The sequence below is a fragment of the Rissa tridactyla genome, chromosome 22 (assembly GCF_028500815.1).
Source record: "Rissa tridactyla isolate bRisTri1 chromosome 22, bRisTri1.patW.cur.20221130, whole genome shotgun sequence".
Lineage (NCBI taxonomy): Eukaryota > Metazoa > Chordata > Aves > Charadriiformes > Laridae > Rissa > Rissa tridactyla.
The window spans coordinates 3,464,928-3,482,677 of record NC_071487.1 but is presented as its reverse complement, the minus strand read 5'-3'; the positions used below and the strand labels follow the sequence as shown (position 1 = coordinate 3,482,677).

At 51.7% G+C, this 17,750-nt stretch overlaps 2 protein-coding genes across 9 annotated transcripts in view; one reads left to right on the top strand and one right to left on the bottom strand.

The window, feature by feature from the left end:
• The window catches only part of LOC128900715 (hydroxysteroid 11-beta-dehydrogenase 1-like protein), a 30,737-nt gene extending 23,853 nt beyond the window's left edge, over window positions 1–6,884 (top strand). For 5 of the 7 annotated variants that reach the window (XM_054182179.1, XM_054182180.1, XM_054182181.1 and 2 more), the window contains 5 exons: window positions 384–475; window positions 1,522–1,615; window positions 2,971–3,136; window positions 3,693–3,788; window positions 4,331–4,692. In XM_054182179.1, coding sequence (XP_054038154.1) covers window positions 384–475; window positions 1,522–1,615; window positions 2,971–3,136; window positions 3,693–3,788; window positions 4,331–4,523 — 641 coding nt within the window. In that variant the 3' untranslated portion in view covers window positions 4,524–4,692. Of the gene's footprint in view, window positions 1–383; window positions 476–1,521; window positions 1,616–2,210; window positions 2,488–2,970; window positions 3,137–3,692; window positions 3,789–4,330; window positions 4,693–5,090 lie in introns of those variants that run through there. The other 2 variants (XM_054182183.1, XM_054182184.1) reach the window with 2 other exon arrangements.
• Window positions 6,885–7,216: 332 nt separating this feature from the next.
• The window catches only part of CELF5 (CUGBP Elav-like family member 5), a 43,452-nt gene continuing 32,918 nt past the window's right edge, over window positions 7,217–17,750 (bottom strand). Inside the window, exons 7-13 of one of the 2 annotated variants that reach the window (XM_054182157.1) lie at window positions 12,673–12,817; window positions 11,863–12,009; window positions 11,586–11,648; window positions 11,415–11,498; window positions 10,197–10,340; window positions 9,918–10,083; window positions 7,217–8,175 (exon numbers count right to left, since the gene is read on the bottom strand). In XM_054182157.1, coding sequence (XP_054038132.1) covers window positions 9,956–10,083; window positions 10,197–10,340; window positions 11,415–11,498; window positions 11,586–11,648; window positions 11,863–12,009; window positions 12,673–12,817 — 711 coding nt within the window. In that variant the 3' untranslated portion in view covers window positions 7,217–8,175; window positions 9,918–9,955. Of the gene's footprint in view, window positions 8,176–9,917; window positions 10,084–10,196; window positions 10,341–11,414; window positions 11,499–11,585; window positions 11,649–11,862; window positions 12,010–12,672; window positions 12,818–17,750 lie in introns of those variants that run through there. The other variant, XM_054182158.1, reaches the window with a different exon arrangement.

Genomic DNA, 17,750 nt, shown 5'->3' with positions numbered 1-17,750 from the left:
TCTTTTAAACCTTCTGCCGTTTCTGCTGATGCTTTTGCGCATATACAGTCCCATATCAATCATAATTTTTCTGTTACAAATTTGTATACTTATAACTTTGAAAATAGAGTGTACCACCAGAACTAAGTTCCAAGTCTGCATGACCCTGAAACAACATTTCGGAGAGCTGCTGTCAAAGGACAGCTTTCCTTCCAATTCCAGCCTCAAGGAGCAGGCAGAGCCGCTCTCAGATGGACATATTTCTGTATCTTCACGGTAAAGCACTTTCCAGCCTTCTGACAGAGTGGCTGGTTGGTTCAGCCCTCCTGCCGGCATTTCTGAGTTCCTTGGTTACCGGTTAGGGGGTGGCTCCTTTGTTTGACTGCTTTTTCTCCTATCCGCAGGGGGACTGGATTACCTGGTGTTGAACCACATTGGTGTCACCCGTTTCCAGATGTGGTCTGGAGATGTGGCGTACACCCGCTGGCTCATGCAGGTGAGGTTTCTCAGCAGGAAGAGCTCACCTGGAACTGGGTCAGTCTGGCTTCTCCTGGGGCAGCTTTGGAAGCTCAAAAGCAAATTCAAGTCTATGGCAATGGTTGAGAACAAACCTTTTATTTCATTCATGTTTCAAGTCAAATGATTTGGAGGCTTTGTTACTACGCAGGTATTTGCTCAGGTTTTGTATATGTGTGCAGAGGAATGTCTGGGGAGAATTTCGCTTCCTTCTGTCTTATCTCCCGCTAGCACAGGACGGTTAGGGATGGATGGGTAGTTATGAGCAGTTGTGCAATGTATGTCTAATTTAAGAATGCCAATAGGTGAGGAGGAAGCTCCTTGATTTCCTACTAATCTAGAGCAAGTGCACGTCATCGCAGAGCACAATAGGGTTGTTTGAAATGGTGTTTGCCGTTTGAGTCTCTGCTCACAGATTCAGATTTTCCTGTAGAATCACCTTGGTACCAGGTTTTGGACCATGGAGATGAAGAGCTGTTTTCTTGATTCAGTCGGGTGGGTCATATTAGCTCTATTTCATGTTTGAGGAGCCTGTTTGCTGGAGCGTAGGGAACTTGGGGTCATAGGTAAGATATTTCTTACAAGTTAGCGAGCAGTCAGGCTCAGAAGAGATGCTGTTACGGTTGTGGTGTTGTGTTGTAGTCTGAGCTCAGTCAAGAGAAACTTAAAAGGGGACCAAATTGAGACACTACTGGCATCCTTGTTGCTGTAGGGATTGCAGAGTAAAGAATGGCGTATAGAGAAATCAGGGACAGCTAATTGTCTTTTGTCAAGAAATCTGGGTGTTAAAGCCCAGGAATAACCTTTGCTCTGACTCGTCTCCATTGCTTTTTCTGGAATCTGAAGGACTCGTGGATGCCATGTTTGTCCCCATCCTCACAGAGATGATTCTTTTTGCTCGCTGTTTGAAAAAGCAAATCCAAGCCATGCTCCTTTCCATTTCTGACCACTGTATTGGGTTTCTAGCTTATGCTGACCTTCTCTCCAAACCCTCTTGCTTCTTCATGTCTACTTGTATCATTGCAGGTGAATTTCTTCAGCTATGTGGCGCTTGCAACAGCAGCTCTTCCCACCCTGGAGAAGAATAAAGGCTCTCTGGTGGTTGTTTCTTCCCTCACAGGTTAGTGTCTTTAACCGGCGTAAGTGCTGGCCTTGTGGAAACAATGGTTCCCAGCATGTCATGTTTCTCTGTGTCCTCCAACCCCAACCTCTCAGCACGTTTTCACAGAATCATAGAATGGTTTGGGTTGGAAGGGACCTTAAAGATCATCTAGTTCCAACCCCCTGCCCTGGGCAGGGACACCTCCCACCAGCCCAGGTTGCTCCAAGCCCCGTCCAGCCTGGCCTTGAACCCCTCCAGGGATGGGGCAGCCACAGCTTCTCTGGGCAACCTGGGCCAGGGCCTCACCGCCCTCACAGCAAACAATTTCTTCCTAATATCCAATCTAAATCTCCCCTCCTTCAGTTTGAAACCGTTACCCCTCGTCCTATCATTACACTCCCTGATCCAGAGTCCCTCCCCATCCTTCTTGTAGGTCCCCTTTAGGGACTGGAAGGGGCTCGATGGTCTCCCCGGAGCCTTCTCTTCTCCAGGCTGAACCCCCCCAGCTCTCTCAGCCTGTCCCCACAGCAGAGGTGCTCCAGCCCTCGGATCATCTTTGTGGCCCTCTGCTGGACCCGTTCCAACAGGTCCATGTCCTTTTTGGTTTTTTCAGGCTGTGTGTTTTATAGTAGCAAGCAGGATGGTGGCTGGCTGGCCTTCTTGTTTTCTGGAAGACCTTCTCTATGTTGCACCATTTTACATTCCCTTGGAACCTTGCTCTTCACTCACCATGTGCCCAGATCTGCTTGTTTGGTTCCTGTCCCTCACAGCCAAGCCCATCTCTCCTGCATTTCTGACACAGCGTTAAGACCATCCTGCCGCATTAAGGCTTTCTGGCTTTGGCCAGCCTGAATAGGAGGCTGCTGACTACCTGCACCTACCACACAGGGTGGAGGTAGGAGAAAGTCTTCAGTGTGCACTCAAGGGAGCTGCGTCACCGTACACAGGTCCAGACTATGGCTCATCCCTGCCTTGTGATGTGCATTGGTGTCAGGGAAATGTCATGGCCAGTTGCACCAGCATGTGCCCCAGTCCATGTGCTTGCATGTGGCGGGGGAGGGCAAGGCTGCAGGTAGACCATCGCACTGGGCTTTCTAGCCCAGCATGTGACCTGGTTACTGTGTGAGTTAAAAGAAATTTCCTCCCCTTAGCCACATATGTGGTGGCTTTTGTGCTGAGATGTGCTCACAGAAAGTGGTGTAATTTTCTAAGTGCCTGCATGTGACTAGAAATAGAGGGAAACTCACCTGAACAGAACATGAGTTGATGCGGGATGGCAAAGCCCCTCTCTTTGCCCAGATTCCCTCTCAGTGGCACCATCCTCCTTACAGCCACTTCCCTGGCATTTTCCATTCTCTCCTTTTCCTTTCCAGGGAGAATACCCACGCCCTTCACCACTTCATATTCTGCCACCAAGTTTGCACTGGATGGATTCTTCAGCTCGCTGCGCCATGAACTCATCATGCAGAAGAGAAACATCTCTATCACGCTGTGCATCCTGGGCCTGATTGATACCGATTCAGCATTAGCCAACACCAGGTGTGTATTTGGAGGGGGATGTAGGAGTCTGGGAAGGGAGTGTGTCTGCAGGAACACGGCTCTTCTTGAAAGCATGCAAAAAAATGCACCACAGCTGTGTTTAAGATGGTTCTTTACAATGTAAAAAGTTCTTTACAAAAGTTCTTTACAAAAAAGTTCTTTACACGGAGGGTGGTGAGACACTGGCCCAGGCTGCCCAGAGAGGGGGTGGAGGCCCCATCCCTGGAGACATTCAAGGCCAGGCTGGATGAGGCTCTGAGCTACCTGATCTAGTTCAAGCTGTCCCTGCTCGCTGCAGGGGGTTGGACGGGATGGCCTTTAGAGGTCCCTTCTGACCCAACACATTCCATGATTCTATGGTGTGTGCATCTGTTTGGATGTGCAAGAAAACTAATGGGAAGAGTGCATCAGCCTGGGTGCAGCAAGGGGCTTGTGCATGTCCGCCTCAGCGTGGTGGAACATGAGCATGCAGAACCCTGTGGTGGTCAGTCTGCACAGTGAAGACCACACCAAGGGCTGACTGGCTCTGAGTTACTCTCTGATTATTTCCTTCCAGGGGCAAAGTGCACCTAACTGCTTCTCCTGCTCCTGAAGCTGCCCTTGCCATCATCCGAGGGGGTGCCATGCAGGTGCAGGAGGTTTTCTACCCATGGTGGGTGCAGCACATGTGCTGTCTTTGGGTTTTGCTCCCCTGTGACCGGAACCAGGTTTTACATAGTTACTACAACTACAGCAGTCCTTAGGGAATGCCCACTCTCAGCCTCCTCTCCCATCCTTCATCCCTTCTAATCCCATTCCCCGTCCCACCAAGCATCCCATTCAACCACTGGTGTCAAGCTCTTTTCCTAAGACTTGTCTTGGTCTTCCTCTCATCCTGCTTCTGCTATTTCTACCCATCAGTCAGAGATCTTCCCTACTCTTGCTCTGCCTTAGCCCTCCACCCATCTCCCCTCCTGCGCCTCACCTGGCTGTTTTTACTCCAGTCTTCTCTAAGCTCCGGCTTTAACCTGTCTTCCCAGGACATCCTGGAATGTCTGAACATTCCTGGGACATCCTGCTCCACTGCTTCATTGTTTTGTGGATTCTGTGAACCTTCTGGCTTCCTACACATAGAATTTTAATCTCTTATTTTAATTAAACTTTTTTTTTTTAATGTGTTGGTGTTACGTGTTGGTGCGTCGTCTGTGAAGGCAGGCTGGTGACCTGGCTTCTGGGAGCACAGGCCTGTTGGCAGGTGTTTACTGACTGCACAGGACCTGTCAAATCAGCTCTTCCTTGCTGGAAATGCCAAGATGGGTTGATGATTCCTGCACTGAAGGAAGAAGGTAGAGGGAATTCTCCCCTAACGTTATTCCTATGGATATGTGTCATGGCTTCTAAGTTCTAGCAGCCAAGAAAAAGCAGTCTCTGCTTGAATCCTCCTGGGCTGGGAGGGATAAAAGATCCCGTGTGGGCTCCTTGGTGGCAGAGAGGATGGTTATTTTGTGTGGTGTTCCCGTCCGCAATGCATGAATCCTGAAGGAATTCTAAGTGCCTTTGAAAGCTGAACATATTGTAGAAACTGCTTAACAGGTTTGGAATTTATTGGAACAGCCTATTGCTTAAAAACCAGGTTTGTCTAGGGGATATAGACCTAAAATGGAGTGTGCAGAGCCTTGCCAGTCGTAGTCTTTCTTCAATTGTAGCTGGTCTTCTCCAAGGAGTGAAAAAAAGCAAGTTGAGGGGTACATTCTGGCTGGTGAGAGGCTGCTTCCTGGGAAAGGGTCACTGCGTGCCCCACTCCTTCTTTGCTCGGTTGACAGCGAGGTGCTAGACTAAGTACGTGCCTGTTCCGAGCTAAATATAAAATCTTGGGTGCCTGCAAGAGATGTCACTGCAGCTTCAGTTCTTATTCTTGTTAGCGGGAATAGTGTGTGGCACTTTTAGTCCTAAGTACATTTTATTCACATCATAGGAAGAGGCACCGAGTGTTTTCTTTCCTCTGTCCTTGCCGTTGACTGGATGTTGACATGACAAAGCTTTCTACGGAGCTGCGTGGAAATAAAAACTCACCGCAATTCACAAACTCTGGCATTTGAACTCACCTTTCTAAAACAGCCACCTGCTCGCTTCTCGTGACAGTTTGCAGTACGCGCCTTGGCTCAGTCGCTGCAGAACTGTGTTAGTGCAGGGGCAAGGAGGCATCAAAAACCGAGGTTGTCCCAGGCTGCATTCTCTGCTCCTGTTCTGCTTTTCTCCAGCACCATTGAACAGGGGTTTCAAAGCAGAAGAAAGGCCCAGGGAAACTGCTGTTTTTAAAGAAGGGGGGCTGAACCATGGCCATGGCAGATGGAGTCGGTTCTCTACCAACCCCAAGCATGTTCCTCAACTTCAGGGCAGAGATAAGGAGTCTGGGCATTTGCTTTCCTTTTTCCTGGTTCCGTGCATAGCATCAGGTGGGCTGGGCTCTGGCTCTCGATGGATTGATTGATTTCCGATTGATTTCCATCAAGGTGCTGTTGAGAGAACCAGTTTCGTTCTTCCGGGTGTGAGCAGAGTACGCAGGAATTCTTAAAAAGCTCTCTGGTACCTGCACACAGGAGCTGTGACCGGTTTGCGTTTGGCTCTGCTGGAGCTCGGCTGCTGAACTCGTGCGTTGCAGTTGGGCTAATGTAAATTCGCGTTTTGGGGCTCATATGCTGAAGACTGGCATAAAAGTCCACAGACACTGCGGTGGTGAGAGCAAGGCAGGGTGCTGTTCTGTAGAACTCGGGCTCTGTCACCCGCCCCCTGTGAAACGCTTTTTAACTGACTGAAGAGACGATTTGCTGAATGGAAGCGCTTTCCTCGCCTTAGGCCTTTGGCGATTGTCTTCAAGTGCAAGCATTATCTAAAAGCAGGTGCAACTAACACACAAAGTAAAAGCCCAGCTACTTAGCAAGTAAAACTTTTATTAAATAATTATTTTTTTTTTACCAGAGTGAGGAATTTGACATTGACGAAGCTTGTATCGCACCTGTACAGTCACATCAGTAACTGTGATGGAAGAAACTGTAAATGCTTGTTTTAAACCAGCTTGACGTAGAATTTCCAAAGTCCTTTTTTTCCCCATTTTGCATTTGTGGGTTTTTTTGGTTTTTTTTTTTGTTCAAAATTAGATTAAGTTTAAACTTCATGAAATTACTTGTAGCAGAAATAAAGTACATTATACAAATCACGTACATAATAGATGTTAAGTATAAAAATGGTATTTACAATAAGTAAACATGGACTATAGAAACACACAAGACTCGCACAGCTTCATCCGTCTCATAATCTCTCAGCATCGGGTACAGAGGGGTGGTTGCGGAGATGTGAAGGTGCTTAGAGAACTGTGCCATGAACGTTTAAACGAAGGGAAACTGGAGGAGGATGAGAATTGGACGAGGTTCTCTGAAGTCCCCATATCTCACTTTTTAGCATCAATTGCATCAGCCCATCTCCACCAACCCTCTGTTCACGCTTGAACGCGGACACACACACACACACACACGCGCGCGCGCACACACGCAGGGGAATGTTCTTGGTACCTTATCAACCTCTGGAGTGTTGAAACTAATCATTCAGAAGGTTTGTGGGGTTGGTCGGTTTCTTTTGTTTTTCTTTCCTTTCCTTGGTAGAAACTTCAAGAGACAGTTTGGAGTTGTTAAATGGACGTGCCTTGTCAGTACGACACACCCCCCCGCCCCCCAGGGGATCTTTGTTAAGCTCTGAACTATGTTCTGTGCTGAAGTGTATGTGCATATAGCTGTCTCTATATATGCTGCATAATGTATAATCTGTGCCTTGGAGGGGGTGGTGGGAAAAAAAACCAGAATGGCAACCCCCTTTCATCATACTATCCTTGTGTCTGCTTGGGAAAGCTTTGCAGAGGGTGTAAGAGGCGAGTCCTCTTGCTAGATTCAGATGGAGACAACGTCCCATTTTTCCCGGGAAGCAGAACTGCCAGCTAACCAGCGTTAGATTACTTCTGGCACGGGGAGGCAGGCTGTAGCCCCTGGGAGGCTTCTGTCGCTCTGTTTTGGAGAGTGCATCTGCTCACACTCTCTCATCTTCTCTTGCCTTGATCAAGAAAACGCTCCGTTACCATGGAGAGCTATGAAACATGGAGCTGTGCCGCACGCCGGGAGGCAGTACAGTTCCTGTAGGTAGAGGGACTGGGTTCCTGTGCTTTCAGCCTAATCGAGGAGTGCTCAGGGATAGGCTTTGGCACCAAATTCCAGGAGCTTTGTCTGCAGAAGCCCTTGGAAAGGTAAGTCTGAGAGCTCTTGAGATCCTTAACCAGGCTGGTGCTAAGGTCGGTGGATGAGTGACTCGAGCTGAGCAGCTGGCTGCGCCCTAATCCTGGAGGTATGTAGTTCTCTTTCTCCTTGCTTCTTGCTAACGTTGAGCAGAGAGATGCGCTCTGTCTCTCTCGCTCTCGTCCATCCAAGCATCCTCTCAAAAACGTTCAGGCCTATCTGCAGTGCTTGCTGAGAAGACACTGTTGCAAAGGTAAACCCTTAACTTCCAATCCCTCTTGCAAGGAGTCAGTCTCTGAATGGAAAAGTTTGGTCCTGTGAGCCACTTTAAAAAAAAATAGAGACTGTATATATATATATTTATATTTATCTATGAAAGGGCCAGGAGACGGGGCAGGAGGGAGGGACGGAGCTAAGTTTCCATACATCACTGCAGTAACCTAGAGACACACCAGCGGGTTTTTCTTGGTCCATGTACTCCAGGCATACCCCGAGAGGAAGAGCTTCGGGTCCCCAGGGGCTGCTGGTTTTCTGGTCCCTTTGCTATGCACCACATTAGCAGCAAATATGCGAGTCCGTCGTGGCAAGAATCTTCCTGCTGGGCAGATATTGAGCCTTCTCTTTAATTGCATGTTTTGGGTAGGAGGGCAGAAAGAGGATGGGGTGGGTAGGTGGGGAGCAGAGAAAGGAAAGGGGTGGTGTCAAAAGAGTTGATAAATTTACTGGCCTCTCTGTAAATCAGCCTGAAGCAGAAATTCTTCCTCTGGACTTTCCCTTCACCTGAATAGAAAGGGAGGAGGGAGGGAATTGGGGATTAGGACATAAACCTCAAGCTTTGAGTTGCTGTTGCTTAAACGTGGAGGAAGCTGACCCCAAGCAGAAGGGACCGAGCTCAGCCAGCCCTCCCTGTTCCCAGTCTGTCGGCTGGCGGGAGCTACCTCTTCCACAGCCAGCTCTCGGGTCAGGCAGCTCTTCGGTGGCCCTTTGGCGTCTCACCTTTTCTCTGCTTTTCTGTGATCTTTGTGAATCATGGGATTCAACAACCCCGTGCAGCGCTACAGGATTGGGGCGGAGTGTCTGGAAAGCTGCCTGGCAGGAAAGGACCTGGGGGTGTTGGTGGACAGCCGGCTGAATACGAGCCAGCAGTGTGCCCAGGTGGCCAAGAAGGCCAACAGCATCCTGGCCTGTATCAGGAACAGTGCACTGAGCCGGACTAGGGAAGTGATCATCCCCCTGTACTCGGCACTGGGGAGGCCCCACCTCGAGTACCGCGTTCAGTTTTGGGCCCCTCAATCCAAGAAGGACATTGAGGTGTTGGAGCGTGTCCAGAGAAGAGCAACGGAGCTGGTGAGGGGTCTGGAGGACAAACCTTATGAAGAACGACTGAGGGAGCTGGGGTTGTTCAGCCTGGAGAAGAAGAGGCCGAGGGGAGACCTTATCACCCTCTACAACTACCTGAAAGGAGGTTGTAGAGAGATGGGGGCTGACCTCTTCTCCCTGGTGACAAGTGATAGGACGAGAGGAAACGGGTTCGAGTTACGTCAGGGGAGGTTTAGATTGGATATTAGGAAACATTTTTTCACTGAAAGGGTTATTAGACATTGGAACAGGCTGCCCAGGGAGGTGGTGGAGTCACCATCCCTGGAGGTGTTTAAAAAAAGGGTAGATGTGGCACTTAGGGACATGGTTTAGAAGTCGTTTTTGTCAGGGTAGGTTAATGGTTGGACCTGATGATCTTAAAGGTCCCTTCCAACCTCAGCGATTCTACGATTCTATGGGATTGTCCCTTCTGAACCATGGCAAGCGTTCTCTGCAGACTAATTTCAGAGCACATGTAACAACTGAAAACAAAACTTATCGGGTTTTTAAACCTTTTCAGGAAGATGAACGCTGTTTGGGCGTGGTCAGAAAGCAGACTGAAACCTTGCTTAGACCACGGGCGGGTACTTTGAACCCAGCTGCCTGTCAGGTCCTGAGCACACTAATGGGCCTTAATGGCCTTGGCCAGCCTCCCCTGTGGCCTCTGTCCACACTCTGCCCGTGGGTCCAGAAGTCTCATTACGGCGCCTTCAGTCCTCGGCTGACCTGTATCATGGAAGACCTGTCCTGTCCATGGATCTTACAATCTGGGTTCCAACCCTTGTGTTGGATCTGTTTATTATTCTCATTCCAGGCCTGCCTGGCAATCACTGGGCTACGTCTGAGCCCGTTTACCTTCACCAGAGCTGATCCTGGTCTTGACCTGTGGATGGACTCTCTGGCTTGGCCTTGGGCCTGCCTCATTGCCACAAGCTTGCCTGATGAGCTAGACTCTTGGTTGAACCTGGCCAGCATCTCCTGGCCTGCCTCGGTCGCCTTGCTCAGGCGCTGGGGCTGAGCGCGGCAGGCGAGGCCTCTGCCCCGAGCTGTGTTACTGCATTCAGCTCCCGCCTCCCCACCCCGCAGGGAGCAGCCAGACCTTGCTGCCCCCTGCCACTGGCCAGCGCCGCGTAGAAACTGTGCTGCGATGGTGCCAGCTTTACCTGTGCTGCAGAAGTGACTCCTGCTTGCTCAACTGCCGTCAGTAGGGATGGTTAGCGTCCTTGGGTCGTTTTAACTGGACCTTCAAACGTTTCATGCCAATCTGGAAGCCATTCATGGCCTGGATAGCAGTCTGTGCACTGGATGGGTTGTCAAAGCTTACAAAACCTGAAGGACAGGACACAGGCATGGATAATAACGTCACTGTTGGTGCCATGCTCCATGCATGAATGTCCTCGTTATCCATTACACTTCCCTTGCCCGCTGGCGTCAGCACTCACCAAAACACTTGCTCTGATTTGTGGCACGATCCATGAAGACCTTGGAGGAAATGATATTGCCAAAGGGCAGGAACATCTGCATCAACTCATTGTCTCCAAACTCCTGAGGGAGATGGTAGATGAAGAGATTGCAGCCTTCAGGACCTGCAGGCATGGGGGCAATGGGGAGGGACAAAACAGAGAGTCCCCAAAAGGAAGGGGAAGAGAAATGGGCTCAACTTAGAGCACAGCACTGGAGGAGAGCCCCAGCACTGCCTCCTTCTGCCGTGACCTCCCCTCGCTTGTCTCTCTCAGTCACTGGCCCACAAAGGGTTCTGAGGGCTTCCCAGGAGCGGCTGGGAGGCGCTATGCAGAGCTGGAGTTTCTGGAGAGAAGAGTCGCTATGACAGCCTGCCCAGTTCCCACGTGGGGTGCTGGACACAACAACTCTGCGAGTGTCGGGGTGCTGTTCTGCTGGAAGGCAACTGGCTGAGGCGGCAGCTCCTTGTTCGTAGCTCTCCCAGTCCTAGGAGGCCAGCAGACACTGCCACGTGAAAGCCGCTGCCCTAGCGTTCCCTGCCCGCAGCTGTGCAGTGGGTGCTTTCAGCCCACAAGCCACAGCCCTAACTGGAAATCTCCTGGATTGCCACACAGCCGATTTCTGGGCTGACCTGGTCCTGCCCACTCCTTCACTTGCTCCCCATGAGCCTGACGAGCACAAGGAGCCGTTCCCTCACTGACACCTGCTATACAAAGCAGACAGAGAATGCCTTTGCCTTCACATTCTGTCCAGGCCAGTTTTGAAATAAGTTGAAAAACAAACTCACGAAGGCTGAAGAGTGAGGGGACAGTGCGTTGGAGAGGCTGGTTTGACTGGTACCAGTGTGGCTCTGGCACCAGTAAAGACGGGGAGGAAGTGCTCTTTTCCCCTGCCTGCGCAGGGAAGGTGCTGACTCTATATATACCCTTTGGGGGTCAAAGCTTGGTGTTCCAGTGCTTGCTGTCCCCTTTGTACTTGGCAGCATCTGGCAAAAAGTACATGTGACAGCCGTCCTCTGACCCCTTCCAGTCCGCTCACTGCAGAGACACAGCTGGTTCCGTAACCCAGCTCCAATATTAAAGATTAGGGCGGACAAAGGTTAGTGCCATCTCCTCTCCATTGGTGCTGTGGTGCAGAAGATGAGCTACGCAAATCCCACCGCCCCCCCCCCAGACACACACTCCCACCCTGATCCTCACCTTCTCGTTGCTGCTGCTGCAGGATGGGAGGTGGCTGAGGGATGCTCTGAGCAATGGGGGTGATGGTGGTGGTTGGATACACAGCTGTATTCCAAGGAGACAGAACAAACTGTTTACCTGAGGATCTGGGCAGCCACACAAGGGCCTGAGGGATTCAAGGGAAGCTGGTACCTGCGTACTGCTGAACTCCTGTGAAAGCTGGGTGCAAAGTCTCTGCTACTGAAGGGCCCTGGGCTGCAGACAAGAACATAATCAGAAGCAGAGCAAAGGGAATCCACCCGTGTTCCCTGTGTCTCTCCCCCGCCCCATCCCACAACCCCCACCAAGTGAGTCTCAGTGCCTGGCTGGTAGGGAGCTAGAAAAAGTGTTCTCTATGGGGAAACCAGAAAAGAGGAACGAACTGCAGTTCCTGAGGTCTCTGGATGTTTTTTTTCCCCGCTCTCCGTACCTGAGTATGGCACAAGACCATTGGTGTAAACTGTTTCCAAGGTTGGATGCCCATTTGGGAATGGTACCACTCCAGTGAAGCCATTTGAAATGGGTGCCACGAGCCCTGGCATGGCTGCTGTTCCCAGGAGAGGTGGTGAGTGTAGCCCTGTAGAGCAAGAAGAGAGTCCCATGAGAGTCGAGGTCCTGCAAAGCCCATGCTGCCTCCTTCCATCTGCCCGGCAAAACTGCTGCGTACGAAGCCATTATTTCTTCTAGTCGGCACGTGGGGGTGACAGATCAGTGCTGGAGCCTTCACAAAATTAGAGGCAGCACCAGTGTGAAGAGTGGGCGTAGCATCACTAGTCCTGGCTGCTGTCAGAGCTTTGGGATGGAGCATTTTTAATCCAGGTTTGCACAGCATCTAGCACGACAAAGCCCTTTTCTTGACAGGGGGTCAAACCCGACGTGACTTATTGCTGATATTATTACTGTGGGATGGTGGTATACTCAGTCAGGTGCAATCCTGGGAACCTGCTCTTTCTTTATGATATCAAAGCGGGGAAAAAAACCACCGTGCAGCAGAGAGGAACAGCAGAAGGGCAAGAGAGCATGTGCTGAACACGGGAGGGTGTCAGGGAGGCTGCAGAAATTTGCGCGGCGCTAGGGGCTGCTGCCCTCAGAGCCTGCGCTGGTAGAAAAGAGCGGCCTAATCCAGACGCTGAGCCCGGAGGGATGCGGGAACTGTTTGACCCGTGCGAGCACCGTGCTGAGTGCCGGGGCAGGAGGCTCGGAAGGACTCGCTGCACCCCGGCCCGCGCCAGCCCCTCACCTGATGTCGGTGCGATGGGAGCGGCTGGCAGCCCGTTGAGACTGACGGCGCCGATCTGCTGGATGTGGCAAGGGGAAAAGGCGACGCCTGGGCTCAGGTAGCTGCCGTGGGAGGTGGAGAGAACCGTCGTCTGCTGCTGCATCAGCTGCAAGGCAGGACCGCGCCGTCAGGGCGCCGCGCCGCCGGGGGTCCGGCTCCCCTCAGGGGACGCCTGGCTGCCCCCGGGGCGGGCGGAGCTCGGGGAGGCCGCCCGGCCTCCGCCTTCCCCCGCCGCCGCCTCCGGCCGAGAGCTGCGGCCCCGCCGTCGCCCGCAGCCGCCACTGGGGGTCGCCGGGATCCCGCCGTCGGCACCGGAGCTTCCCGCGGCTCGGCGGGACCTCCCGCGGCGGGCGGCGGCGGCGACCTCCGAGGCCCGCGCCCGCCCGGCTGAGGGTCGCGGCGCCCGGCGGCCCCGAGGGGGGGCCTGCGGGGGCCGCCCCCCGCGCCCGGCCATGCGCTGAAGCCCCCGAGGGCCGGGCGGGGGGGTCCTCCGCAAAGGCAGGGCCACAGCCCCCCCCGCCCGCCCTCGCCCCCTCCGCCTGCCAGCAGCCCCGAGGGGCCTTCGCTCGCCCCGCCGAGCGCCGGGCCACGGGGACGGGCCCCTGGGGCTCAGAGAGCGGCTGCGGTGGGGAAGGGCCGCCCCTGGCACCCAGCAGCTCCCTCTCGCCACGGGCCCCACCGCCCCGGCGGGCACAGCAACGTCTCCCCCCAGCCCCAGCCCCTTCTCTGAGCGCTGCCTCCTCTCCCGGGACAGCGCCAGGGAGTAAATAACATCGCTTTTCCTTGAGGAAAGGGATCCAAATCCCTCTCCTTTTGCCCAGCCTCAGGTAGTAAATAGCATCGCTTTTCCTGGAGGAAAGGGATCCAAATCCCTCTCCTTTTGCCCAGCCTCAGCAGGGAGGCCGTGCTGCTGGAGAGACGCGGAGCTCACTGCGGTGTGCACACCCTGTACAACCCAGCTCTGACGGACTGCTCGGCCATCGGAGGTCTGCCCCACGATCCATGGGGCCCAGGCCTTCCTCTGGCAGCGGCCGGCACCCCGGGGCTGGGGGTGGCAGCTCCTGTGGTCCCCTGACACTCGGGGCTGGGCAAAGACCCGCAATGCCAAAAGAAGGGGGGTGGGGAGGGTAGGACGCGAGGTTGAGAGGAGGGTTAGGAGGAGGAAGGAAAAAAAACCCCTTCTGGTCTTATTTGGCCATCAGTTGGTGCTCTGGAGCATAAGGTCAAATCGGACTGTGCTCAGAGTGCAGCGGCAACAAAGATTTAGTTCTGGATGCAAAATTATCCAGCCCCTTCATAAGCCTTGTCGTCGCCGTGGAGCAAGAAGAGCAGGGGAGGCACAGGCACAGCTCGCCAGAAACTCTGCAGCTCCACCGGAGGAGCTGGGGGGTGGCACATGGCAAAACCCAAGAAAAGCACAGGTAACTACAACCGCGCGCCACTGTCTGCTTTGCAACAGAAACACAGACCACTCAAATAGCCTGCCTCGTCCACAAACGGCTGCGTCAGTAAGACAGTTTGGCCAGTTACCAGATTCTCAGCTGGAGAATCTAGAAACTAAAAAGTTCATAGCTACCTAAACCTTCTCTTAATTTCCTCCACACAGAAGCTCATTACTGCTGTTGCGTAAAACAGAAGAGGAATCGCCTGATTTCATGGCGCTGCTGTGTCTGTAACCTGGCACAGGCGAAGCAGCTGGGGTGGAAGTGACTCTGCAGGGCAGCGCTGCGAGAGGGGAGAGCCCTTGTCGGAGTCGGAGCAGAGGTGGGACACGCCGAGGCAGGCGGCCGAGAGGGTCTCTGCAGGCAGGCAGGACGGACCGACAGCGAAGGGCTTCGCTACTGCTCGACTCCGGAAAGCAACTGGGCTGAAATCGCATCTGTTCGCTGCCGCAGTCTTTGGAGTGACTCCCCTCAAGCAGGATTCACTCACGTTACCGGGAACCGCTCACTCTGCACCGGGATTACAGCAAAATGTGGCCTTTCTGAGAGCACAAAACTCGGCTAAGGAAGGTGTCCCTGTGGCCAGCAGTCTGCGCGTACGTCTACTCCTATCTTCACCCTGTCCCCATTTGAGGATGCAGGAACCAAGGCATTTCTTATTTACTAGATGAATATTGATTTTCTTTTTTCTCATTAATGCTTTCTCTGTGCCAGGCTCTGGCTGGAACAAGACCTGCATCCGACTGCCCGTGCACCGAACTAGCATGCTGAAATTGTCTTCATTACTTAAATAAAATCACCATGATGAACCATAAGAGCAGAAAGAAAAGGGGTCTGTGTGAACAAACTACGTTTTCTGCTTAGAACTAACCGATTTATGAAATACAAGAAATATTCAAGCCTTACAAGCAGTTAGTAAATTGCACTGGCTGCTTTTTTAAGACTTCAGGCCTCTTTCGTATCGATAGATTATTATTTTTTCAGCTTCCAATCGGTTCCCCGATTCCATCTGACCTAATTCAACCTGTCGAATACACCAAAATGAAGGAAATACTCACTTTTCACTGGAAGAAGGGGCACCTGGGATCAAAACCTGTTTTAAGCACTGAAATAAACTGTTTCCAGATGCTCAGTCACATTTCCCAGCTAAGTGTGAGAACTCTTTGTAGAAACTGTATCAGCTAACTTGTACTGTTTGACTGTTTTTAATATTTTGTATCTTTCAATAGATCAGAATAACTGCAGACCTGATATAGTTTGTGATTATTTCATGTTTAAGGTAGTTTTTAAAGGAAAATGCAATTAATTTAAAACATCCAACTGAAAAAAAACAAGCAAAAACCCAAACAACCCAAGCTCCAAACTTTTTCTTCTTAGGCCAGAGCCTCTGGGAACCGCTTTGCCTTGGCGAGGCAGCAAATCCCGTGGGGACAGGGAGAGAAAGCTGTTGGCTTATTCACTTGTGAAGGGACGAAGCAATGCCTGTGATGCAGGAGTTCGCTCCGGCAGCACTCGCTCCTCTCGGTCTGACTCCACCACGTCGATGATTGTTAGCCGCATGTCCTGGGCCCGTGAGGAACCCTGGGGGTTCTCCAAGCCCTGCACCACGCAAGCAGGAACTGTGCTGGAGTTCCCTCGAGCCCTGGGCGTACCAGAGGTTCCAGCTCCCAAAAGGTGCCGTTAGGAGATTCAGCAAGGAAATCCCTCCCTTCTGTCCCCGCTTCCAGAGATATTAGCTGGGATTTCCAAGGGTTGATACCCTCTCCCTCTGATGGGGACGCTGTATGCATACGAGAACTGGCCAGGATCTCTCCTCCAGGAGAAGGGAGACTAAAGACTGGGATGACACAAGAGAAGAAACAATCAGGTGTGAGGTCAGTGCCTCAGAAAGAAGGAGAGAGAACCAAAACCAGTGGAAAGGAGAAGGAAAAGGAGGAAAAAACCTGACAGTGGGAGACGGGCTGAGTCTTGAGTCAAGGGGAAAGCCAAAATAAAGGCGGCCAGTGAAGAATCACAGACAAAGCAGCAAACTGACAGACACAACTGAGGAGAAAGAAGATGCAGAGAAGCAAGGAGCACATTCTGGGCCTGACTGGCTTCTTGTCATCAGTAGGAGTTTCGGAAGCTTGGAGGGCACTCGAAGATCAAGTCTGGAAGCTCTCGCTACTCTCCTTCCTTACACAGCCTGGACCATAAGCTAACAAAGCACTTTCTGCCACCATAACCTCACCGCGTGATCCATTCCTGCCTCCTTCACCATCCTACTGTGCCCGAGTTAGCGCCAGCTCCATGAGAGCAGAAGGTAGGGCAGAATGCTCGTCTCATAGCTGACCCACAGCTGAGCGAAGCTACAACCTTAGACCTCAGGTAGAGCTGGCTTGCGGATTACAGGGCTGGAGAGAAAAGACTGGTGCTGGCAAGAGATACTGGTCAGAAAGGCTTCTCCCCTCTCAACCATTCTTCTGGAAGCCTTGGAGCTTGGAATGGCACAGCTGTTCTCAGCCTCATTACACAAGAAGAATCAAATAACCTGCGTTGGACAAATTCTGCATTTGGTTCCTGGTTTCAGCTGGGATAGAGTTCATTTTCTTCCCAGCGGTTGCTGTGTTTTCAGATTTGCTCTGAAAGGGATGTCAGTAATGCAGACTGGTTTAGGTGTTGCTAGGTGGTATTTATACTAGTCAAGGACTTGTTTTGAGCTTCCCCTAGAAGCTGAGAAGGAGCACAGACAGAAAACAGAACGGTCAATGGAATATTCCGTACCGTAGATGTCATGCTCACTACATAAATGGGGGTTGGCCGGCGGGGGGAGGATCCGCAATCACCGCTGGGGAGGAGCTGAGCAACCAATTCACAGGGTGGGGAGAGCGACTTGTGTCGTATTACTTTATCTTGTATATTCTTTTACCATTATTATTATTGTTGTTGTTGTTATCTTCCTTTTTCTGTTATTATTCTATTAAACTCTCTTTATCTCAACCTACGAGTTTTTTTCCCTTTCCTTTCCCCTCTTTTTTTCCCTCTTCTCTCTACGCTTCTGGGGGGGGCGGAAAGGAGACAACCGCACAAGCGGCGGCGCGGTCCTAGCTGGTGCCTGGGGTTAATCCCTGACAGTTCCAAAATTGCCCAACGGCATGGAGCCTCTTTTCTTTTGCCACACACTTAAATGGCATTTGGCAGTTTTGGGGAATTCTCTGAGAGGAAACCACCACCAATTGAGAAACTGTTCCTCCTCTGTCACGCAGATGGAAGGCAGCCACACCAAGTCACCACTGAAGCCAGAGCTGAAAGAGGTGTCCATATATATTAGAAACACAGGTTTATTTGCGTTCCCCTCCCAGCAAAATTACTTTCAGTAATAGTATCTACCTTTGAGTTCTTTGTTTGACACAAGGACCTCTCATGCCTTGAGCAATTTTTTTTTTTTTTTGTGTGTGTGTGTACGGTTGGACTCGATGATCTCAAAGGTCCTTTCCAACCATGAAGATGCTATGATTCTATGAATTTCTGAGCCTCCTTCCATGGGCTTTATAACTGGTAGCAGAGACCTGAAAGTGAGAGTCACCAAGAAGACCCAAAAGATGCTCCACCACAGCT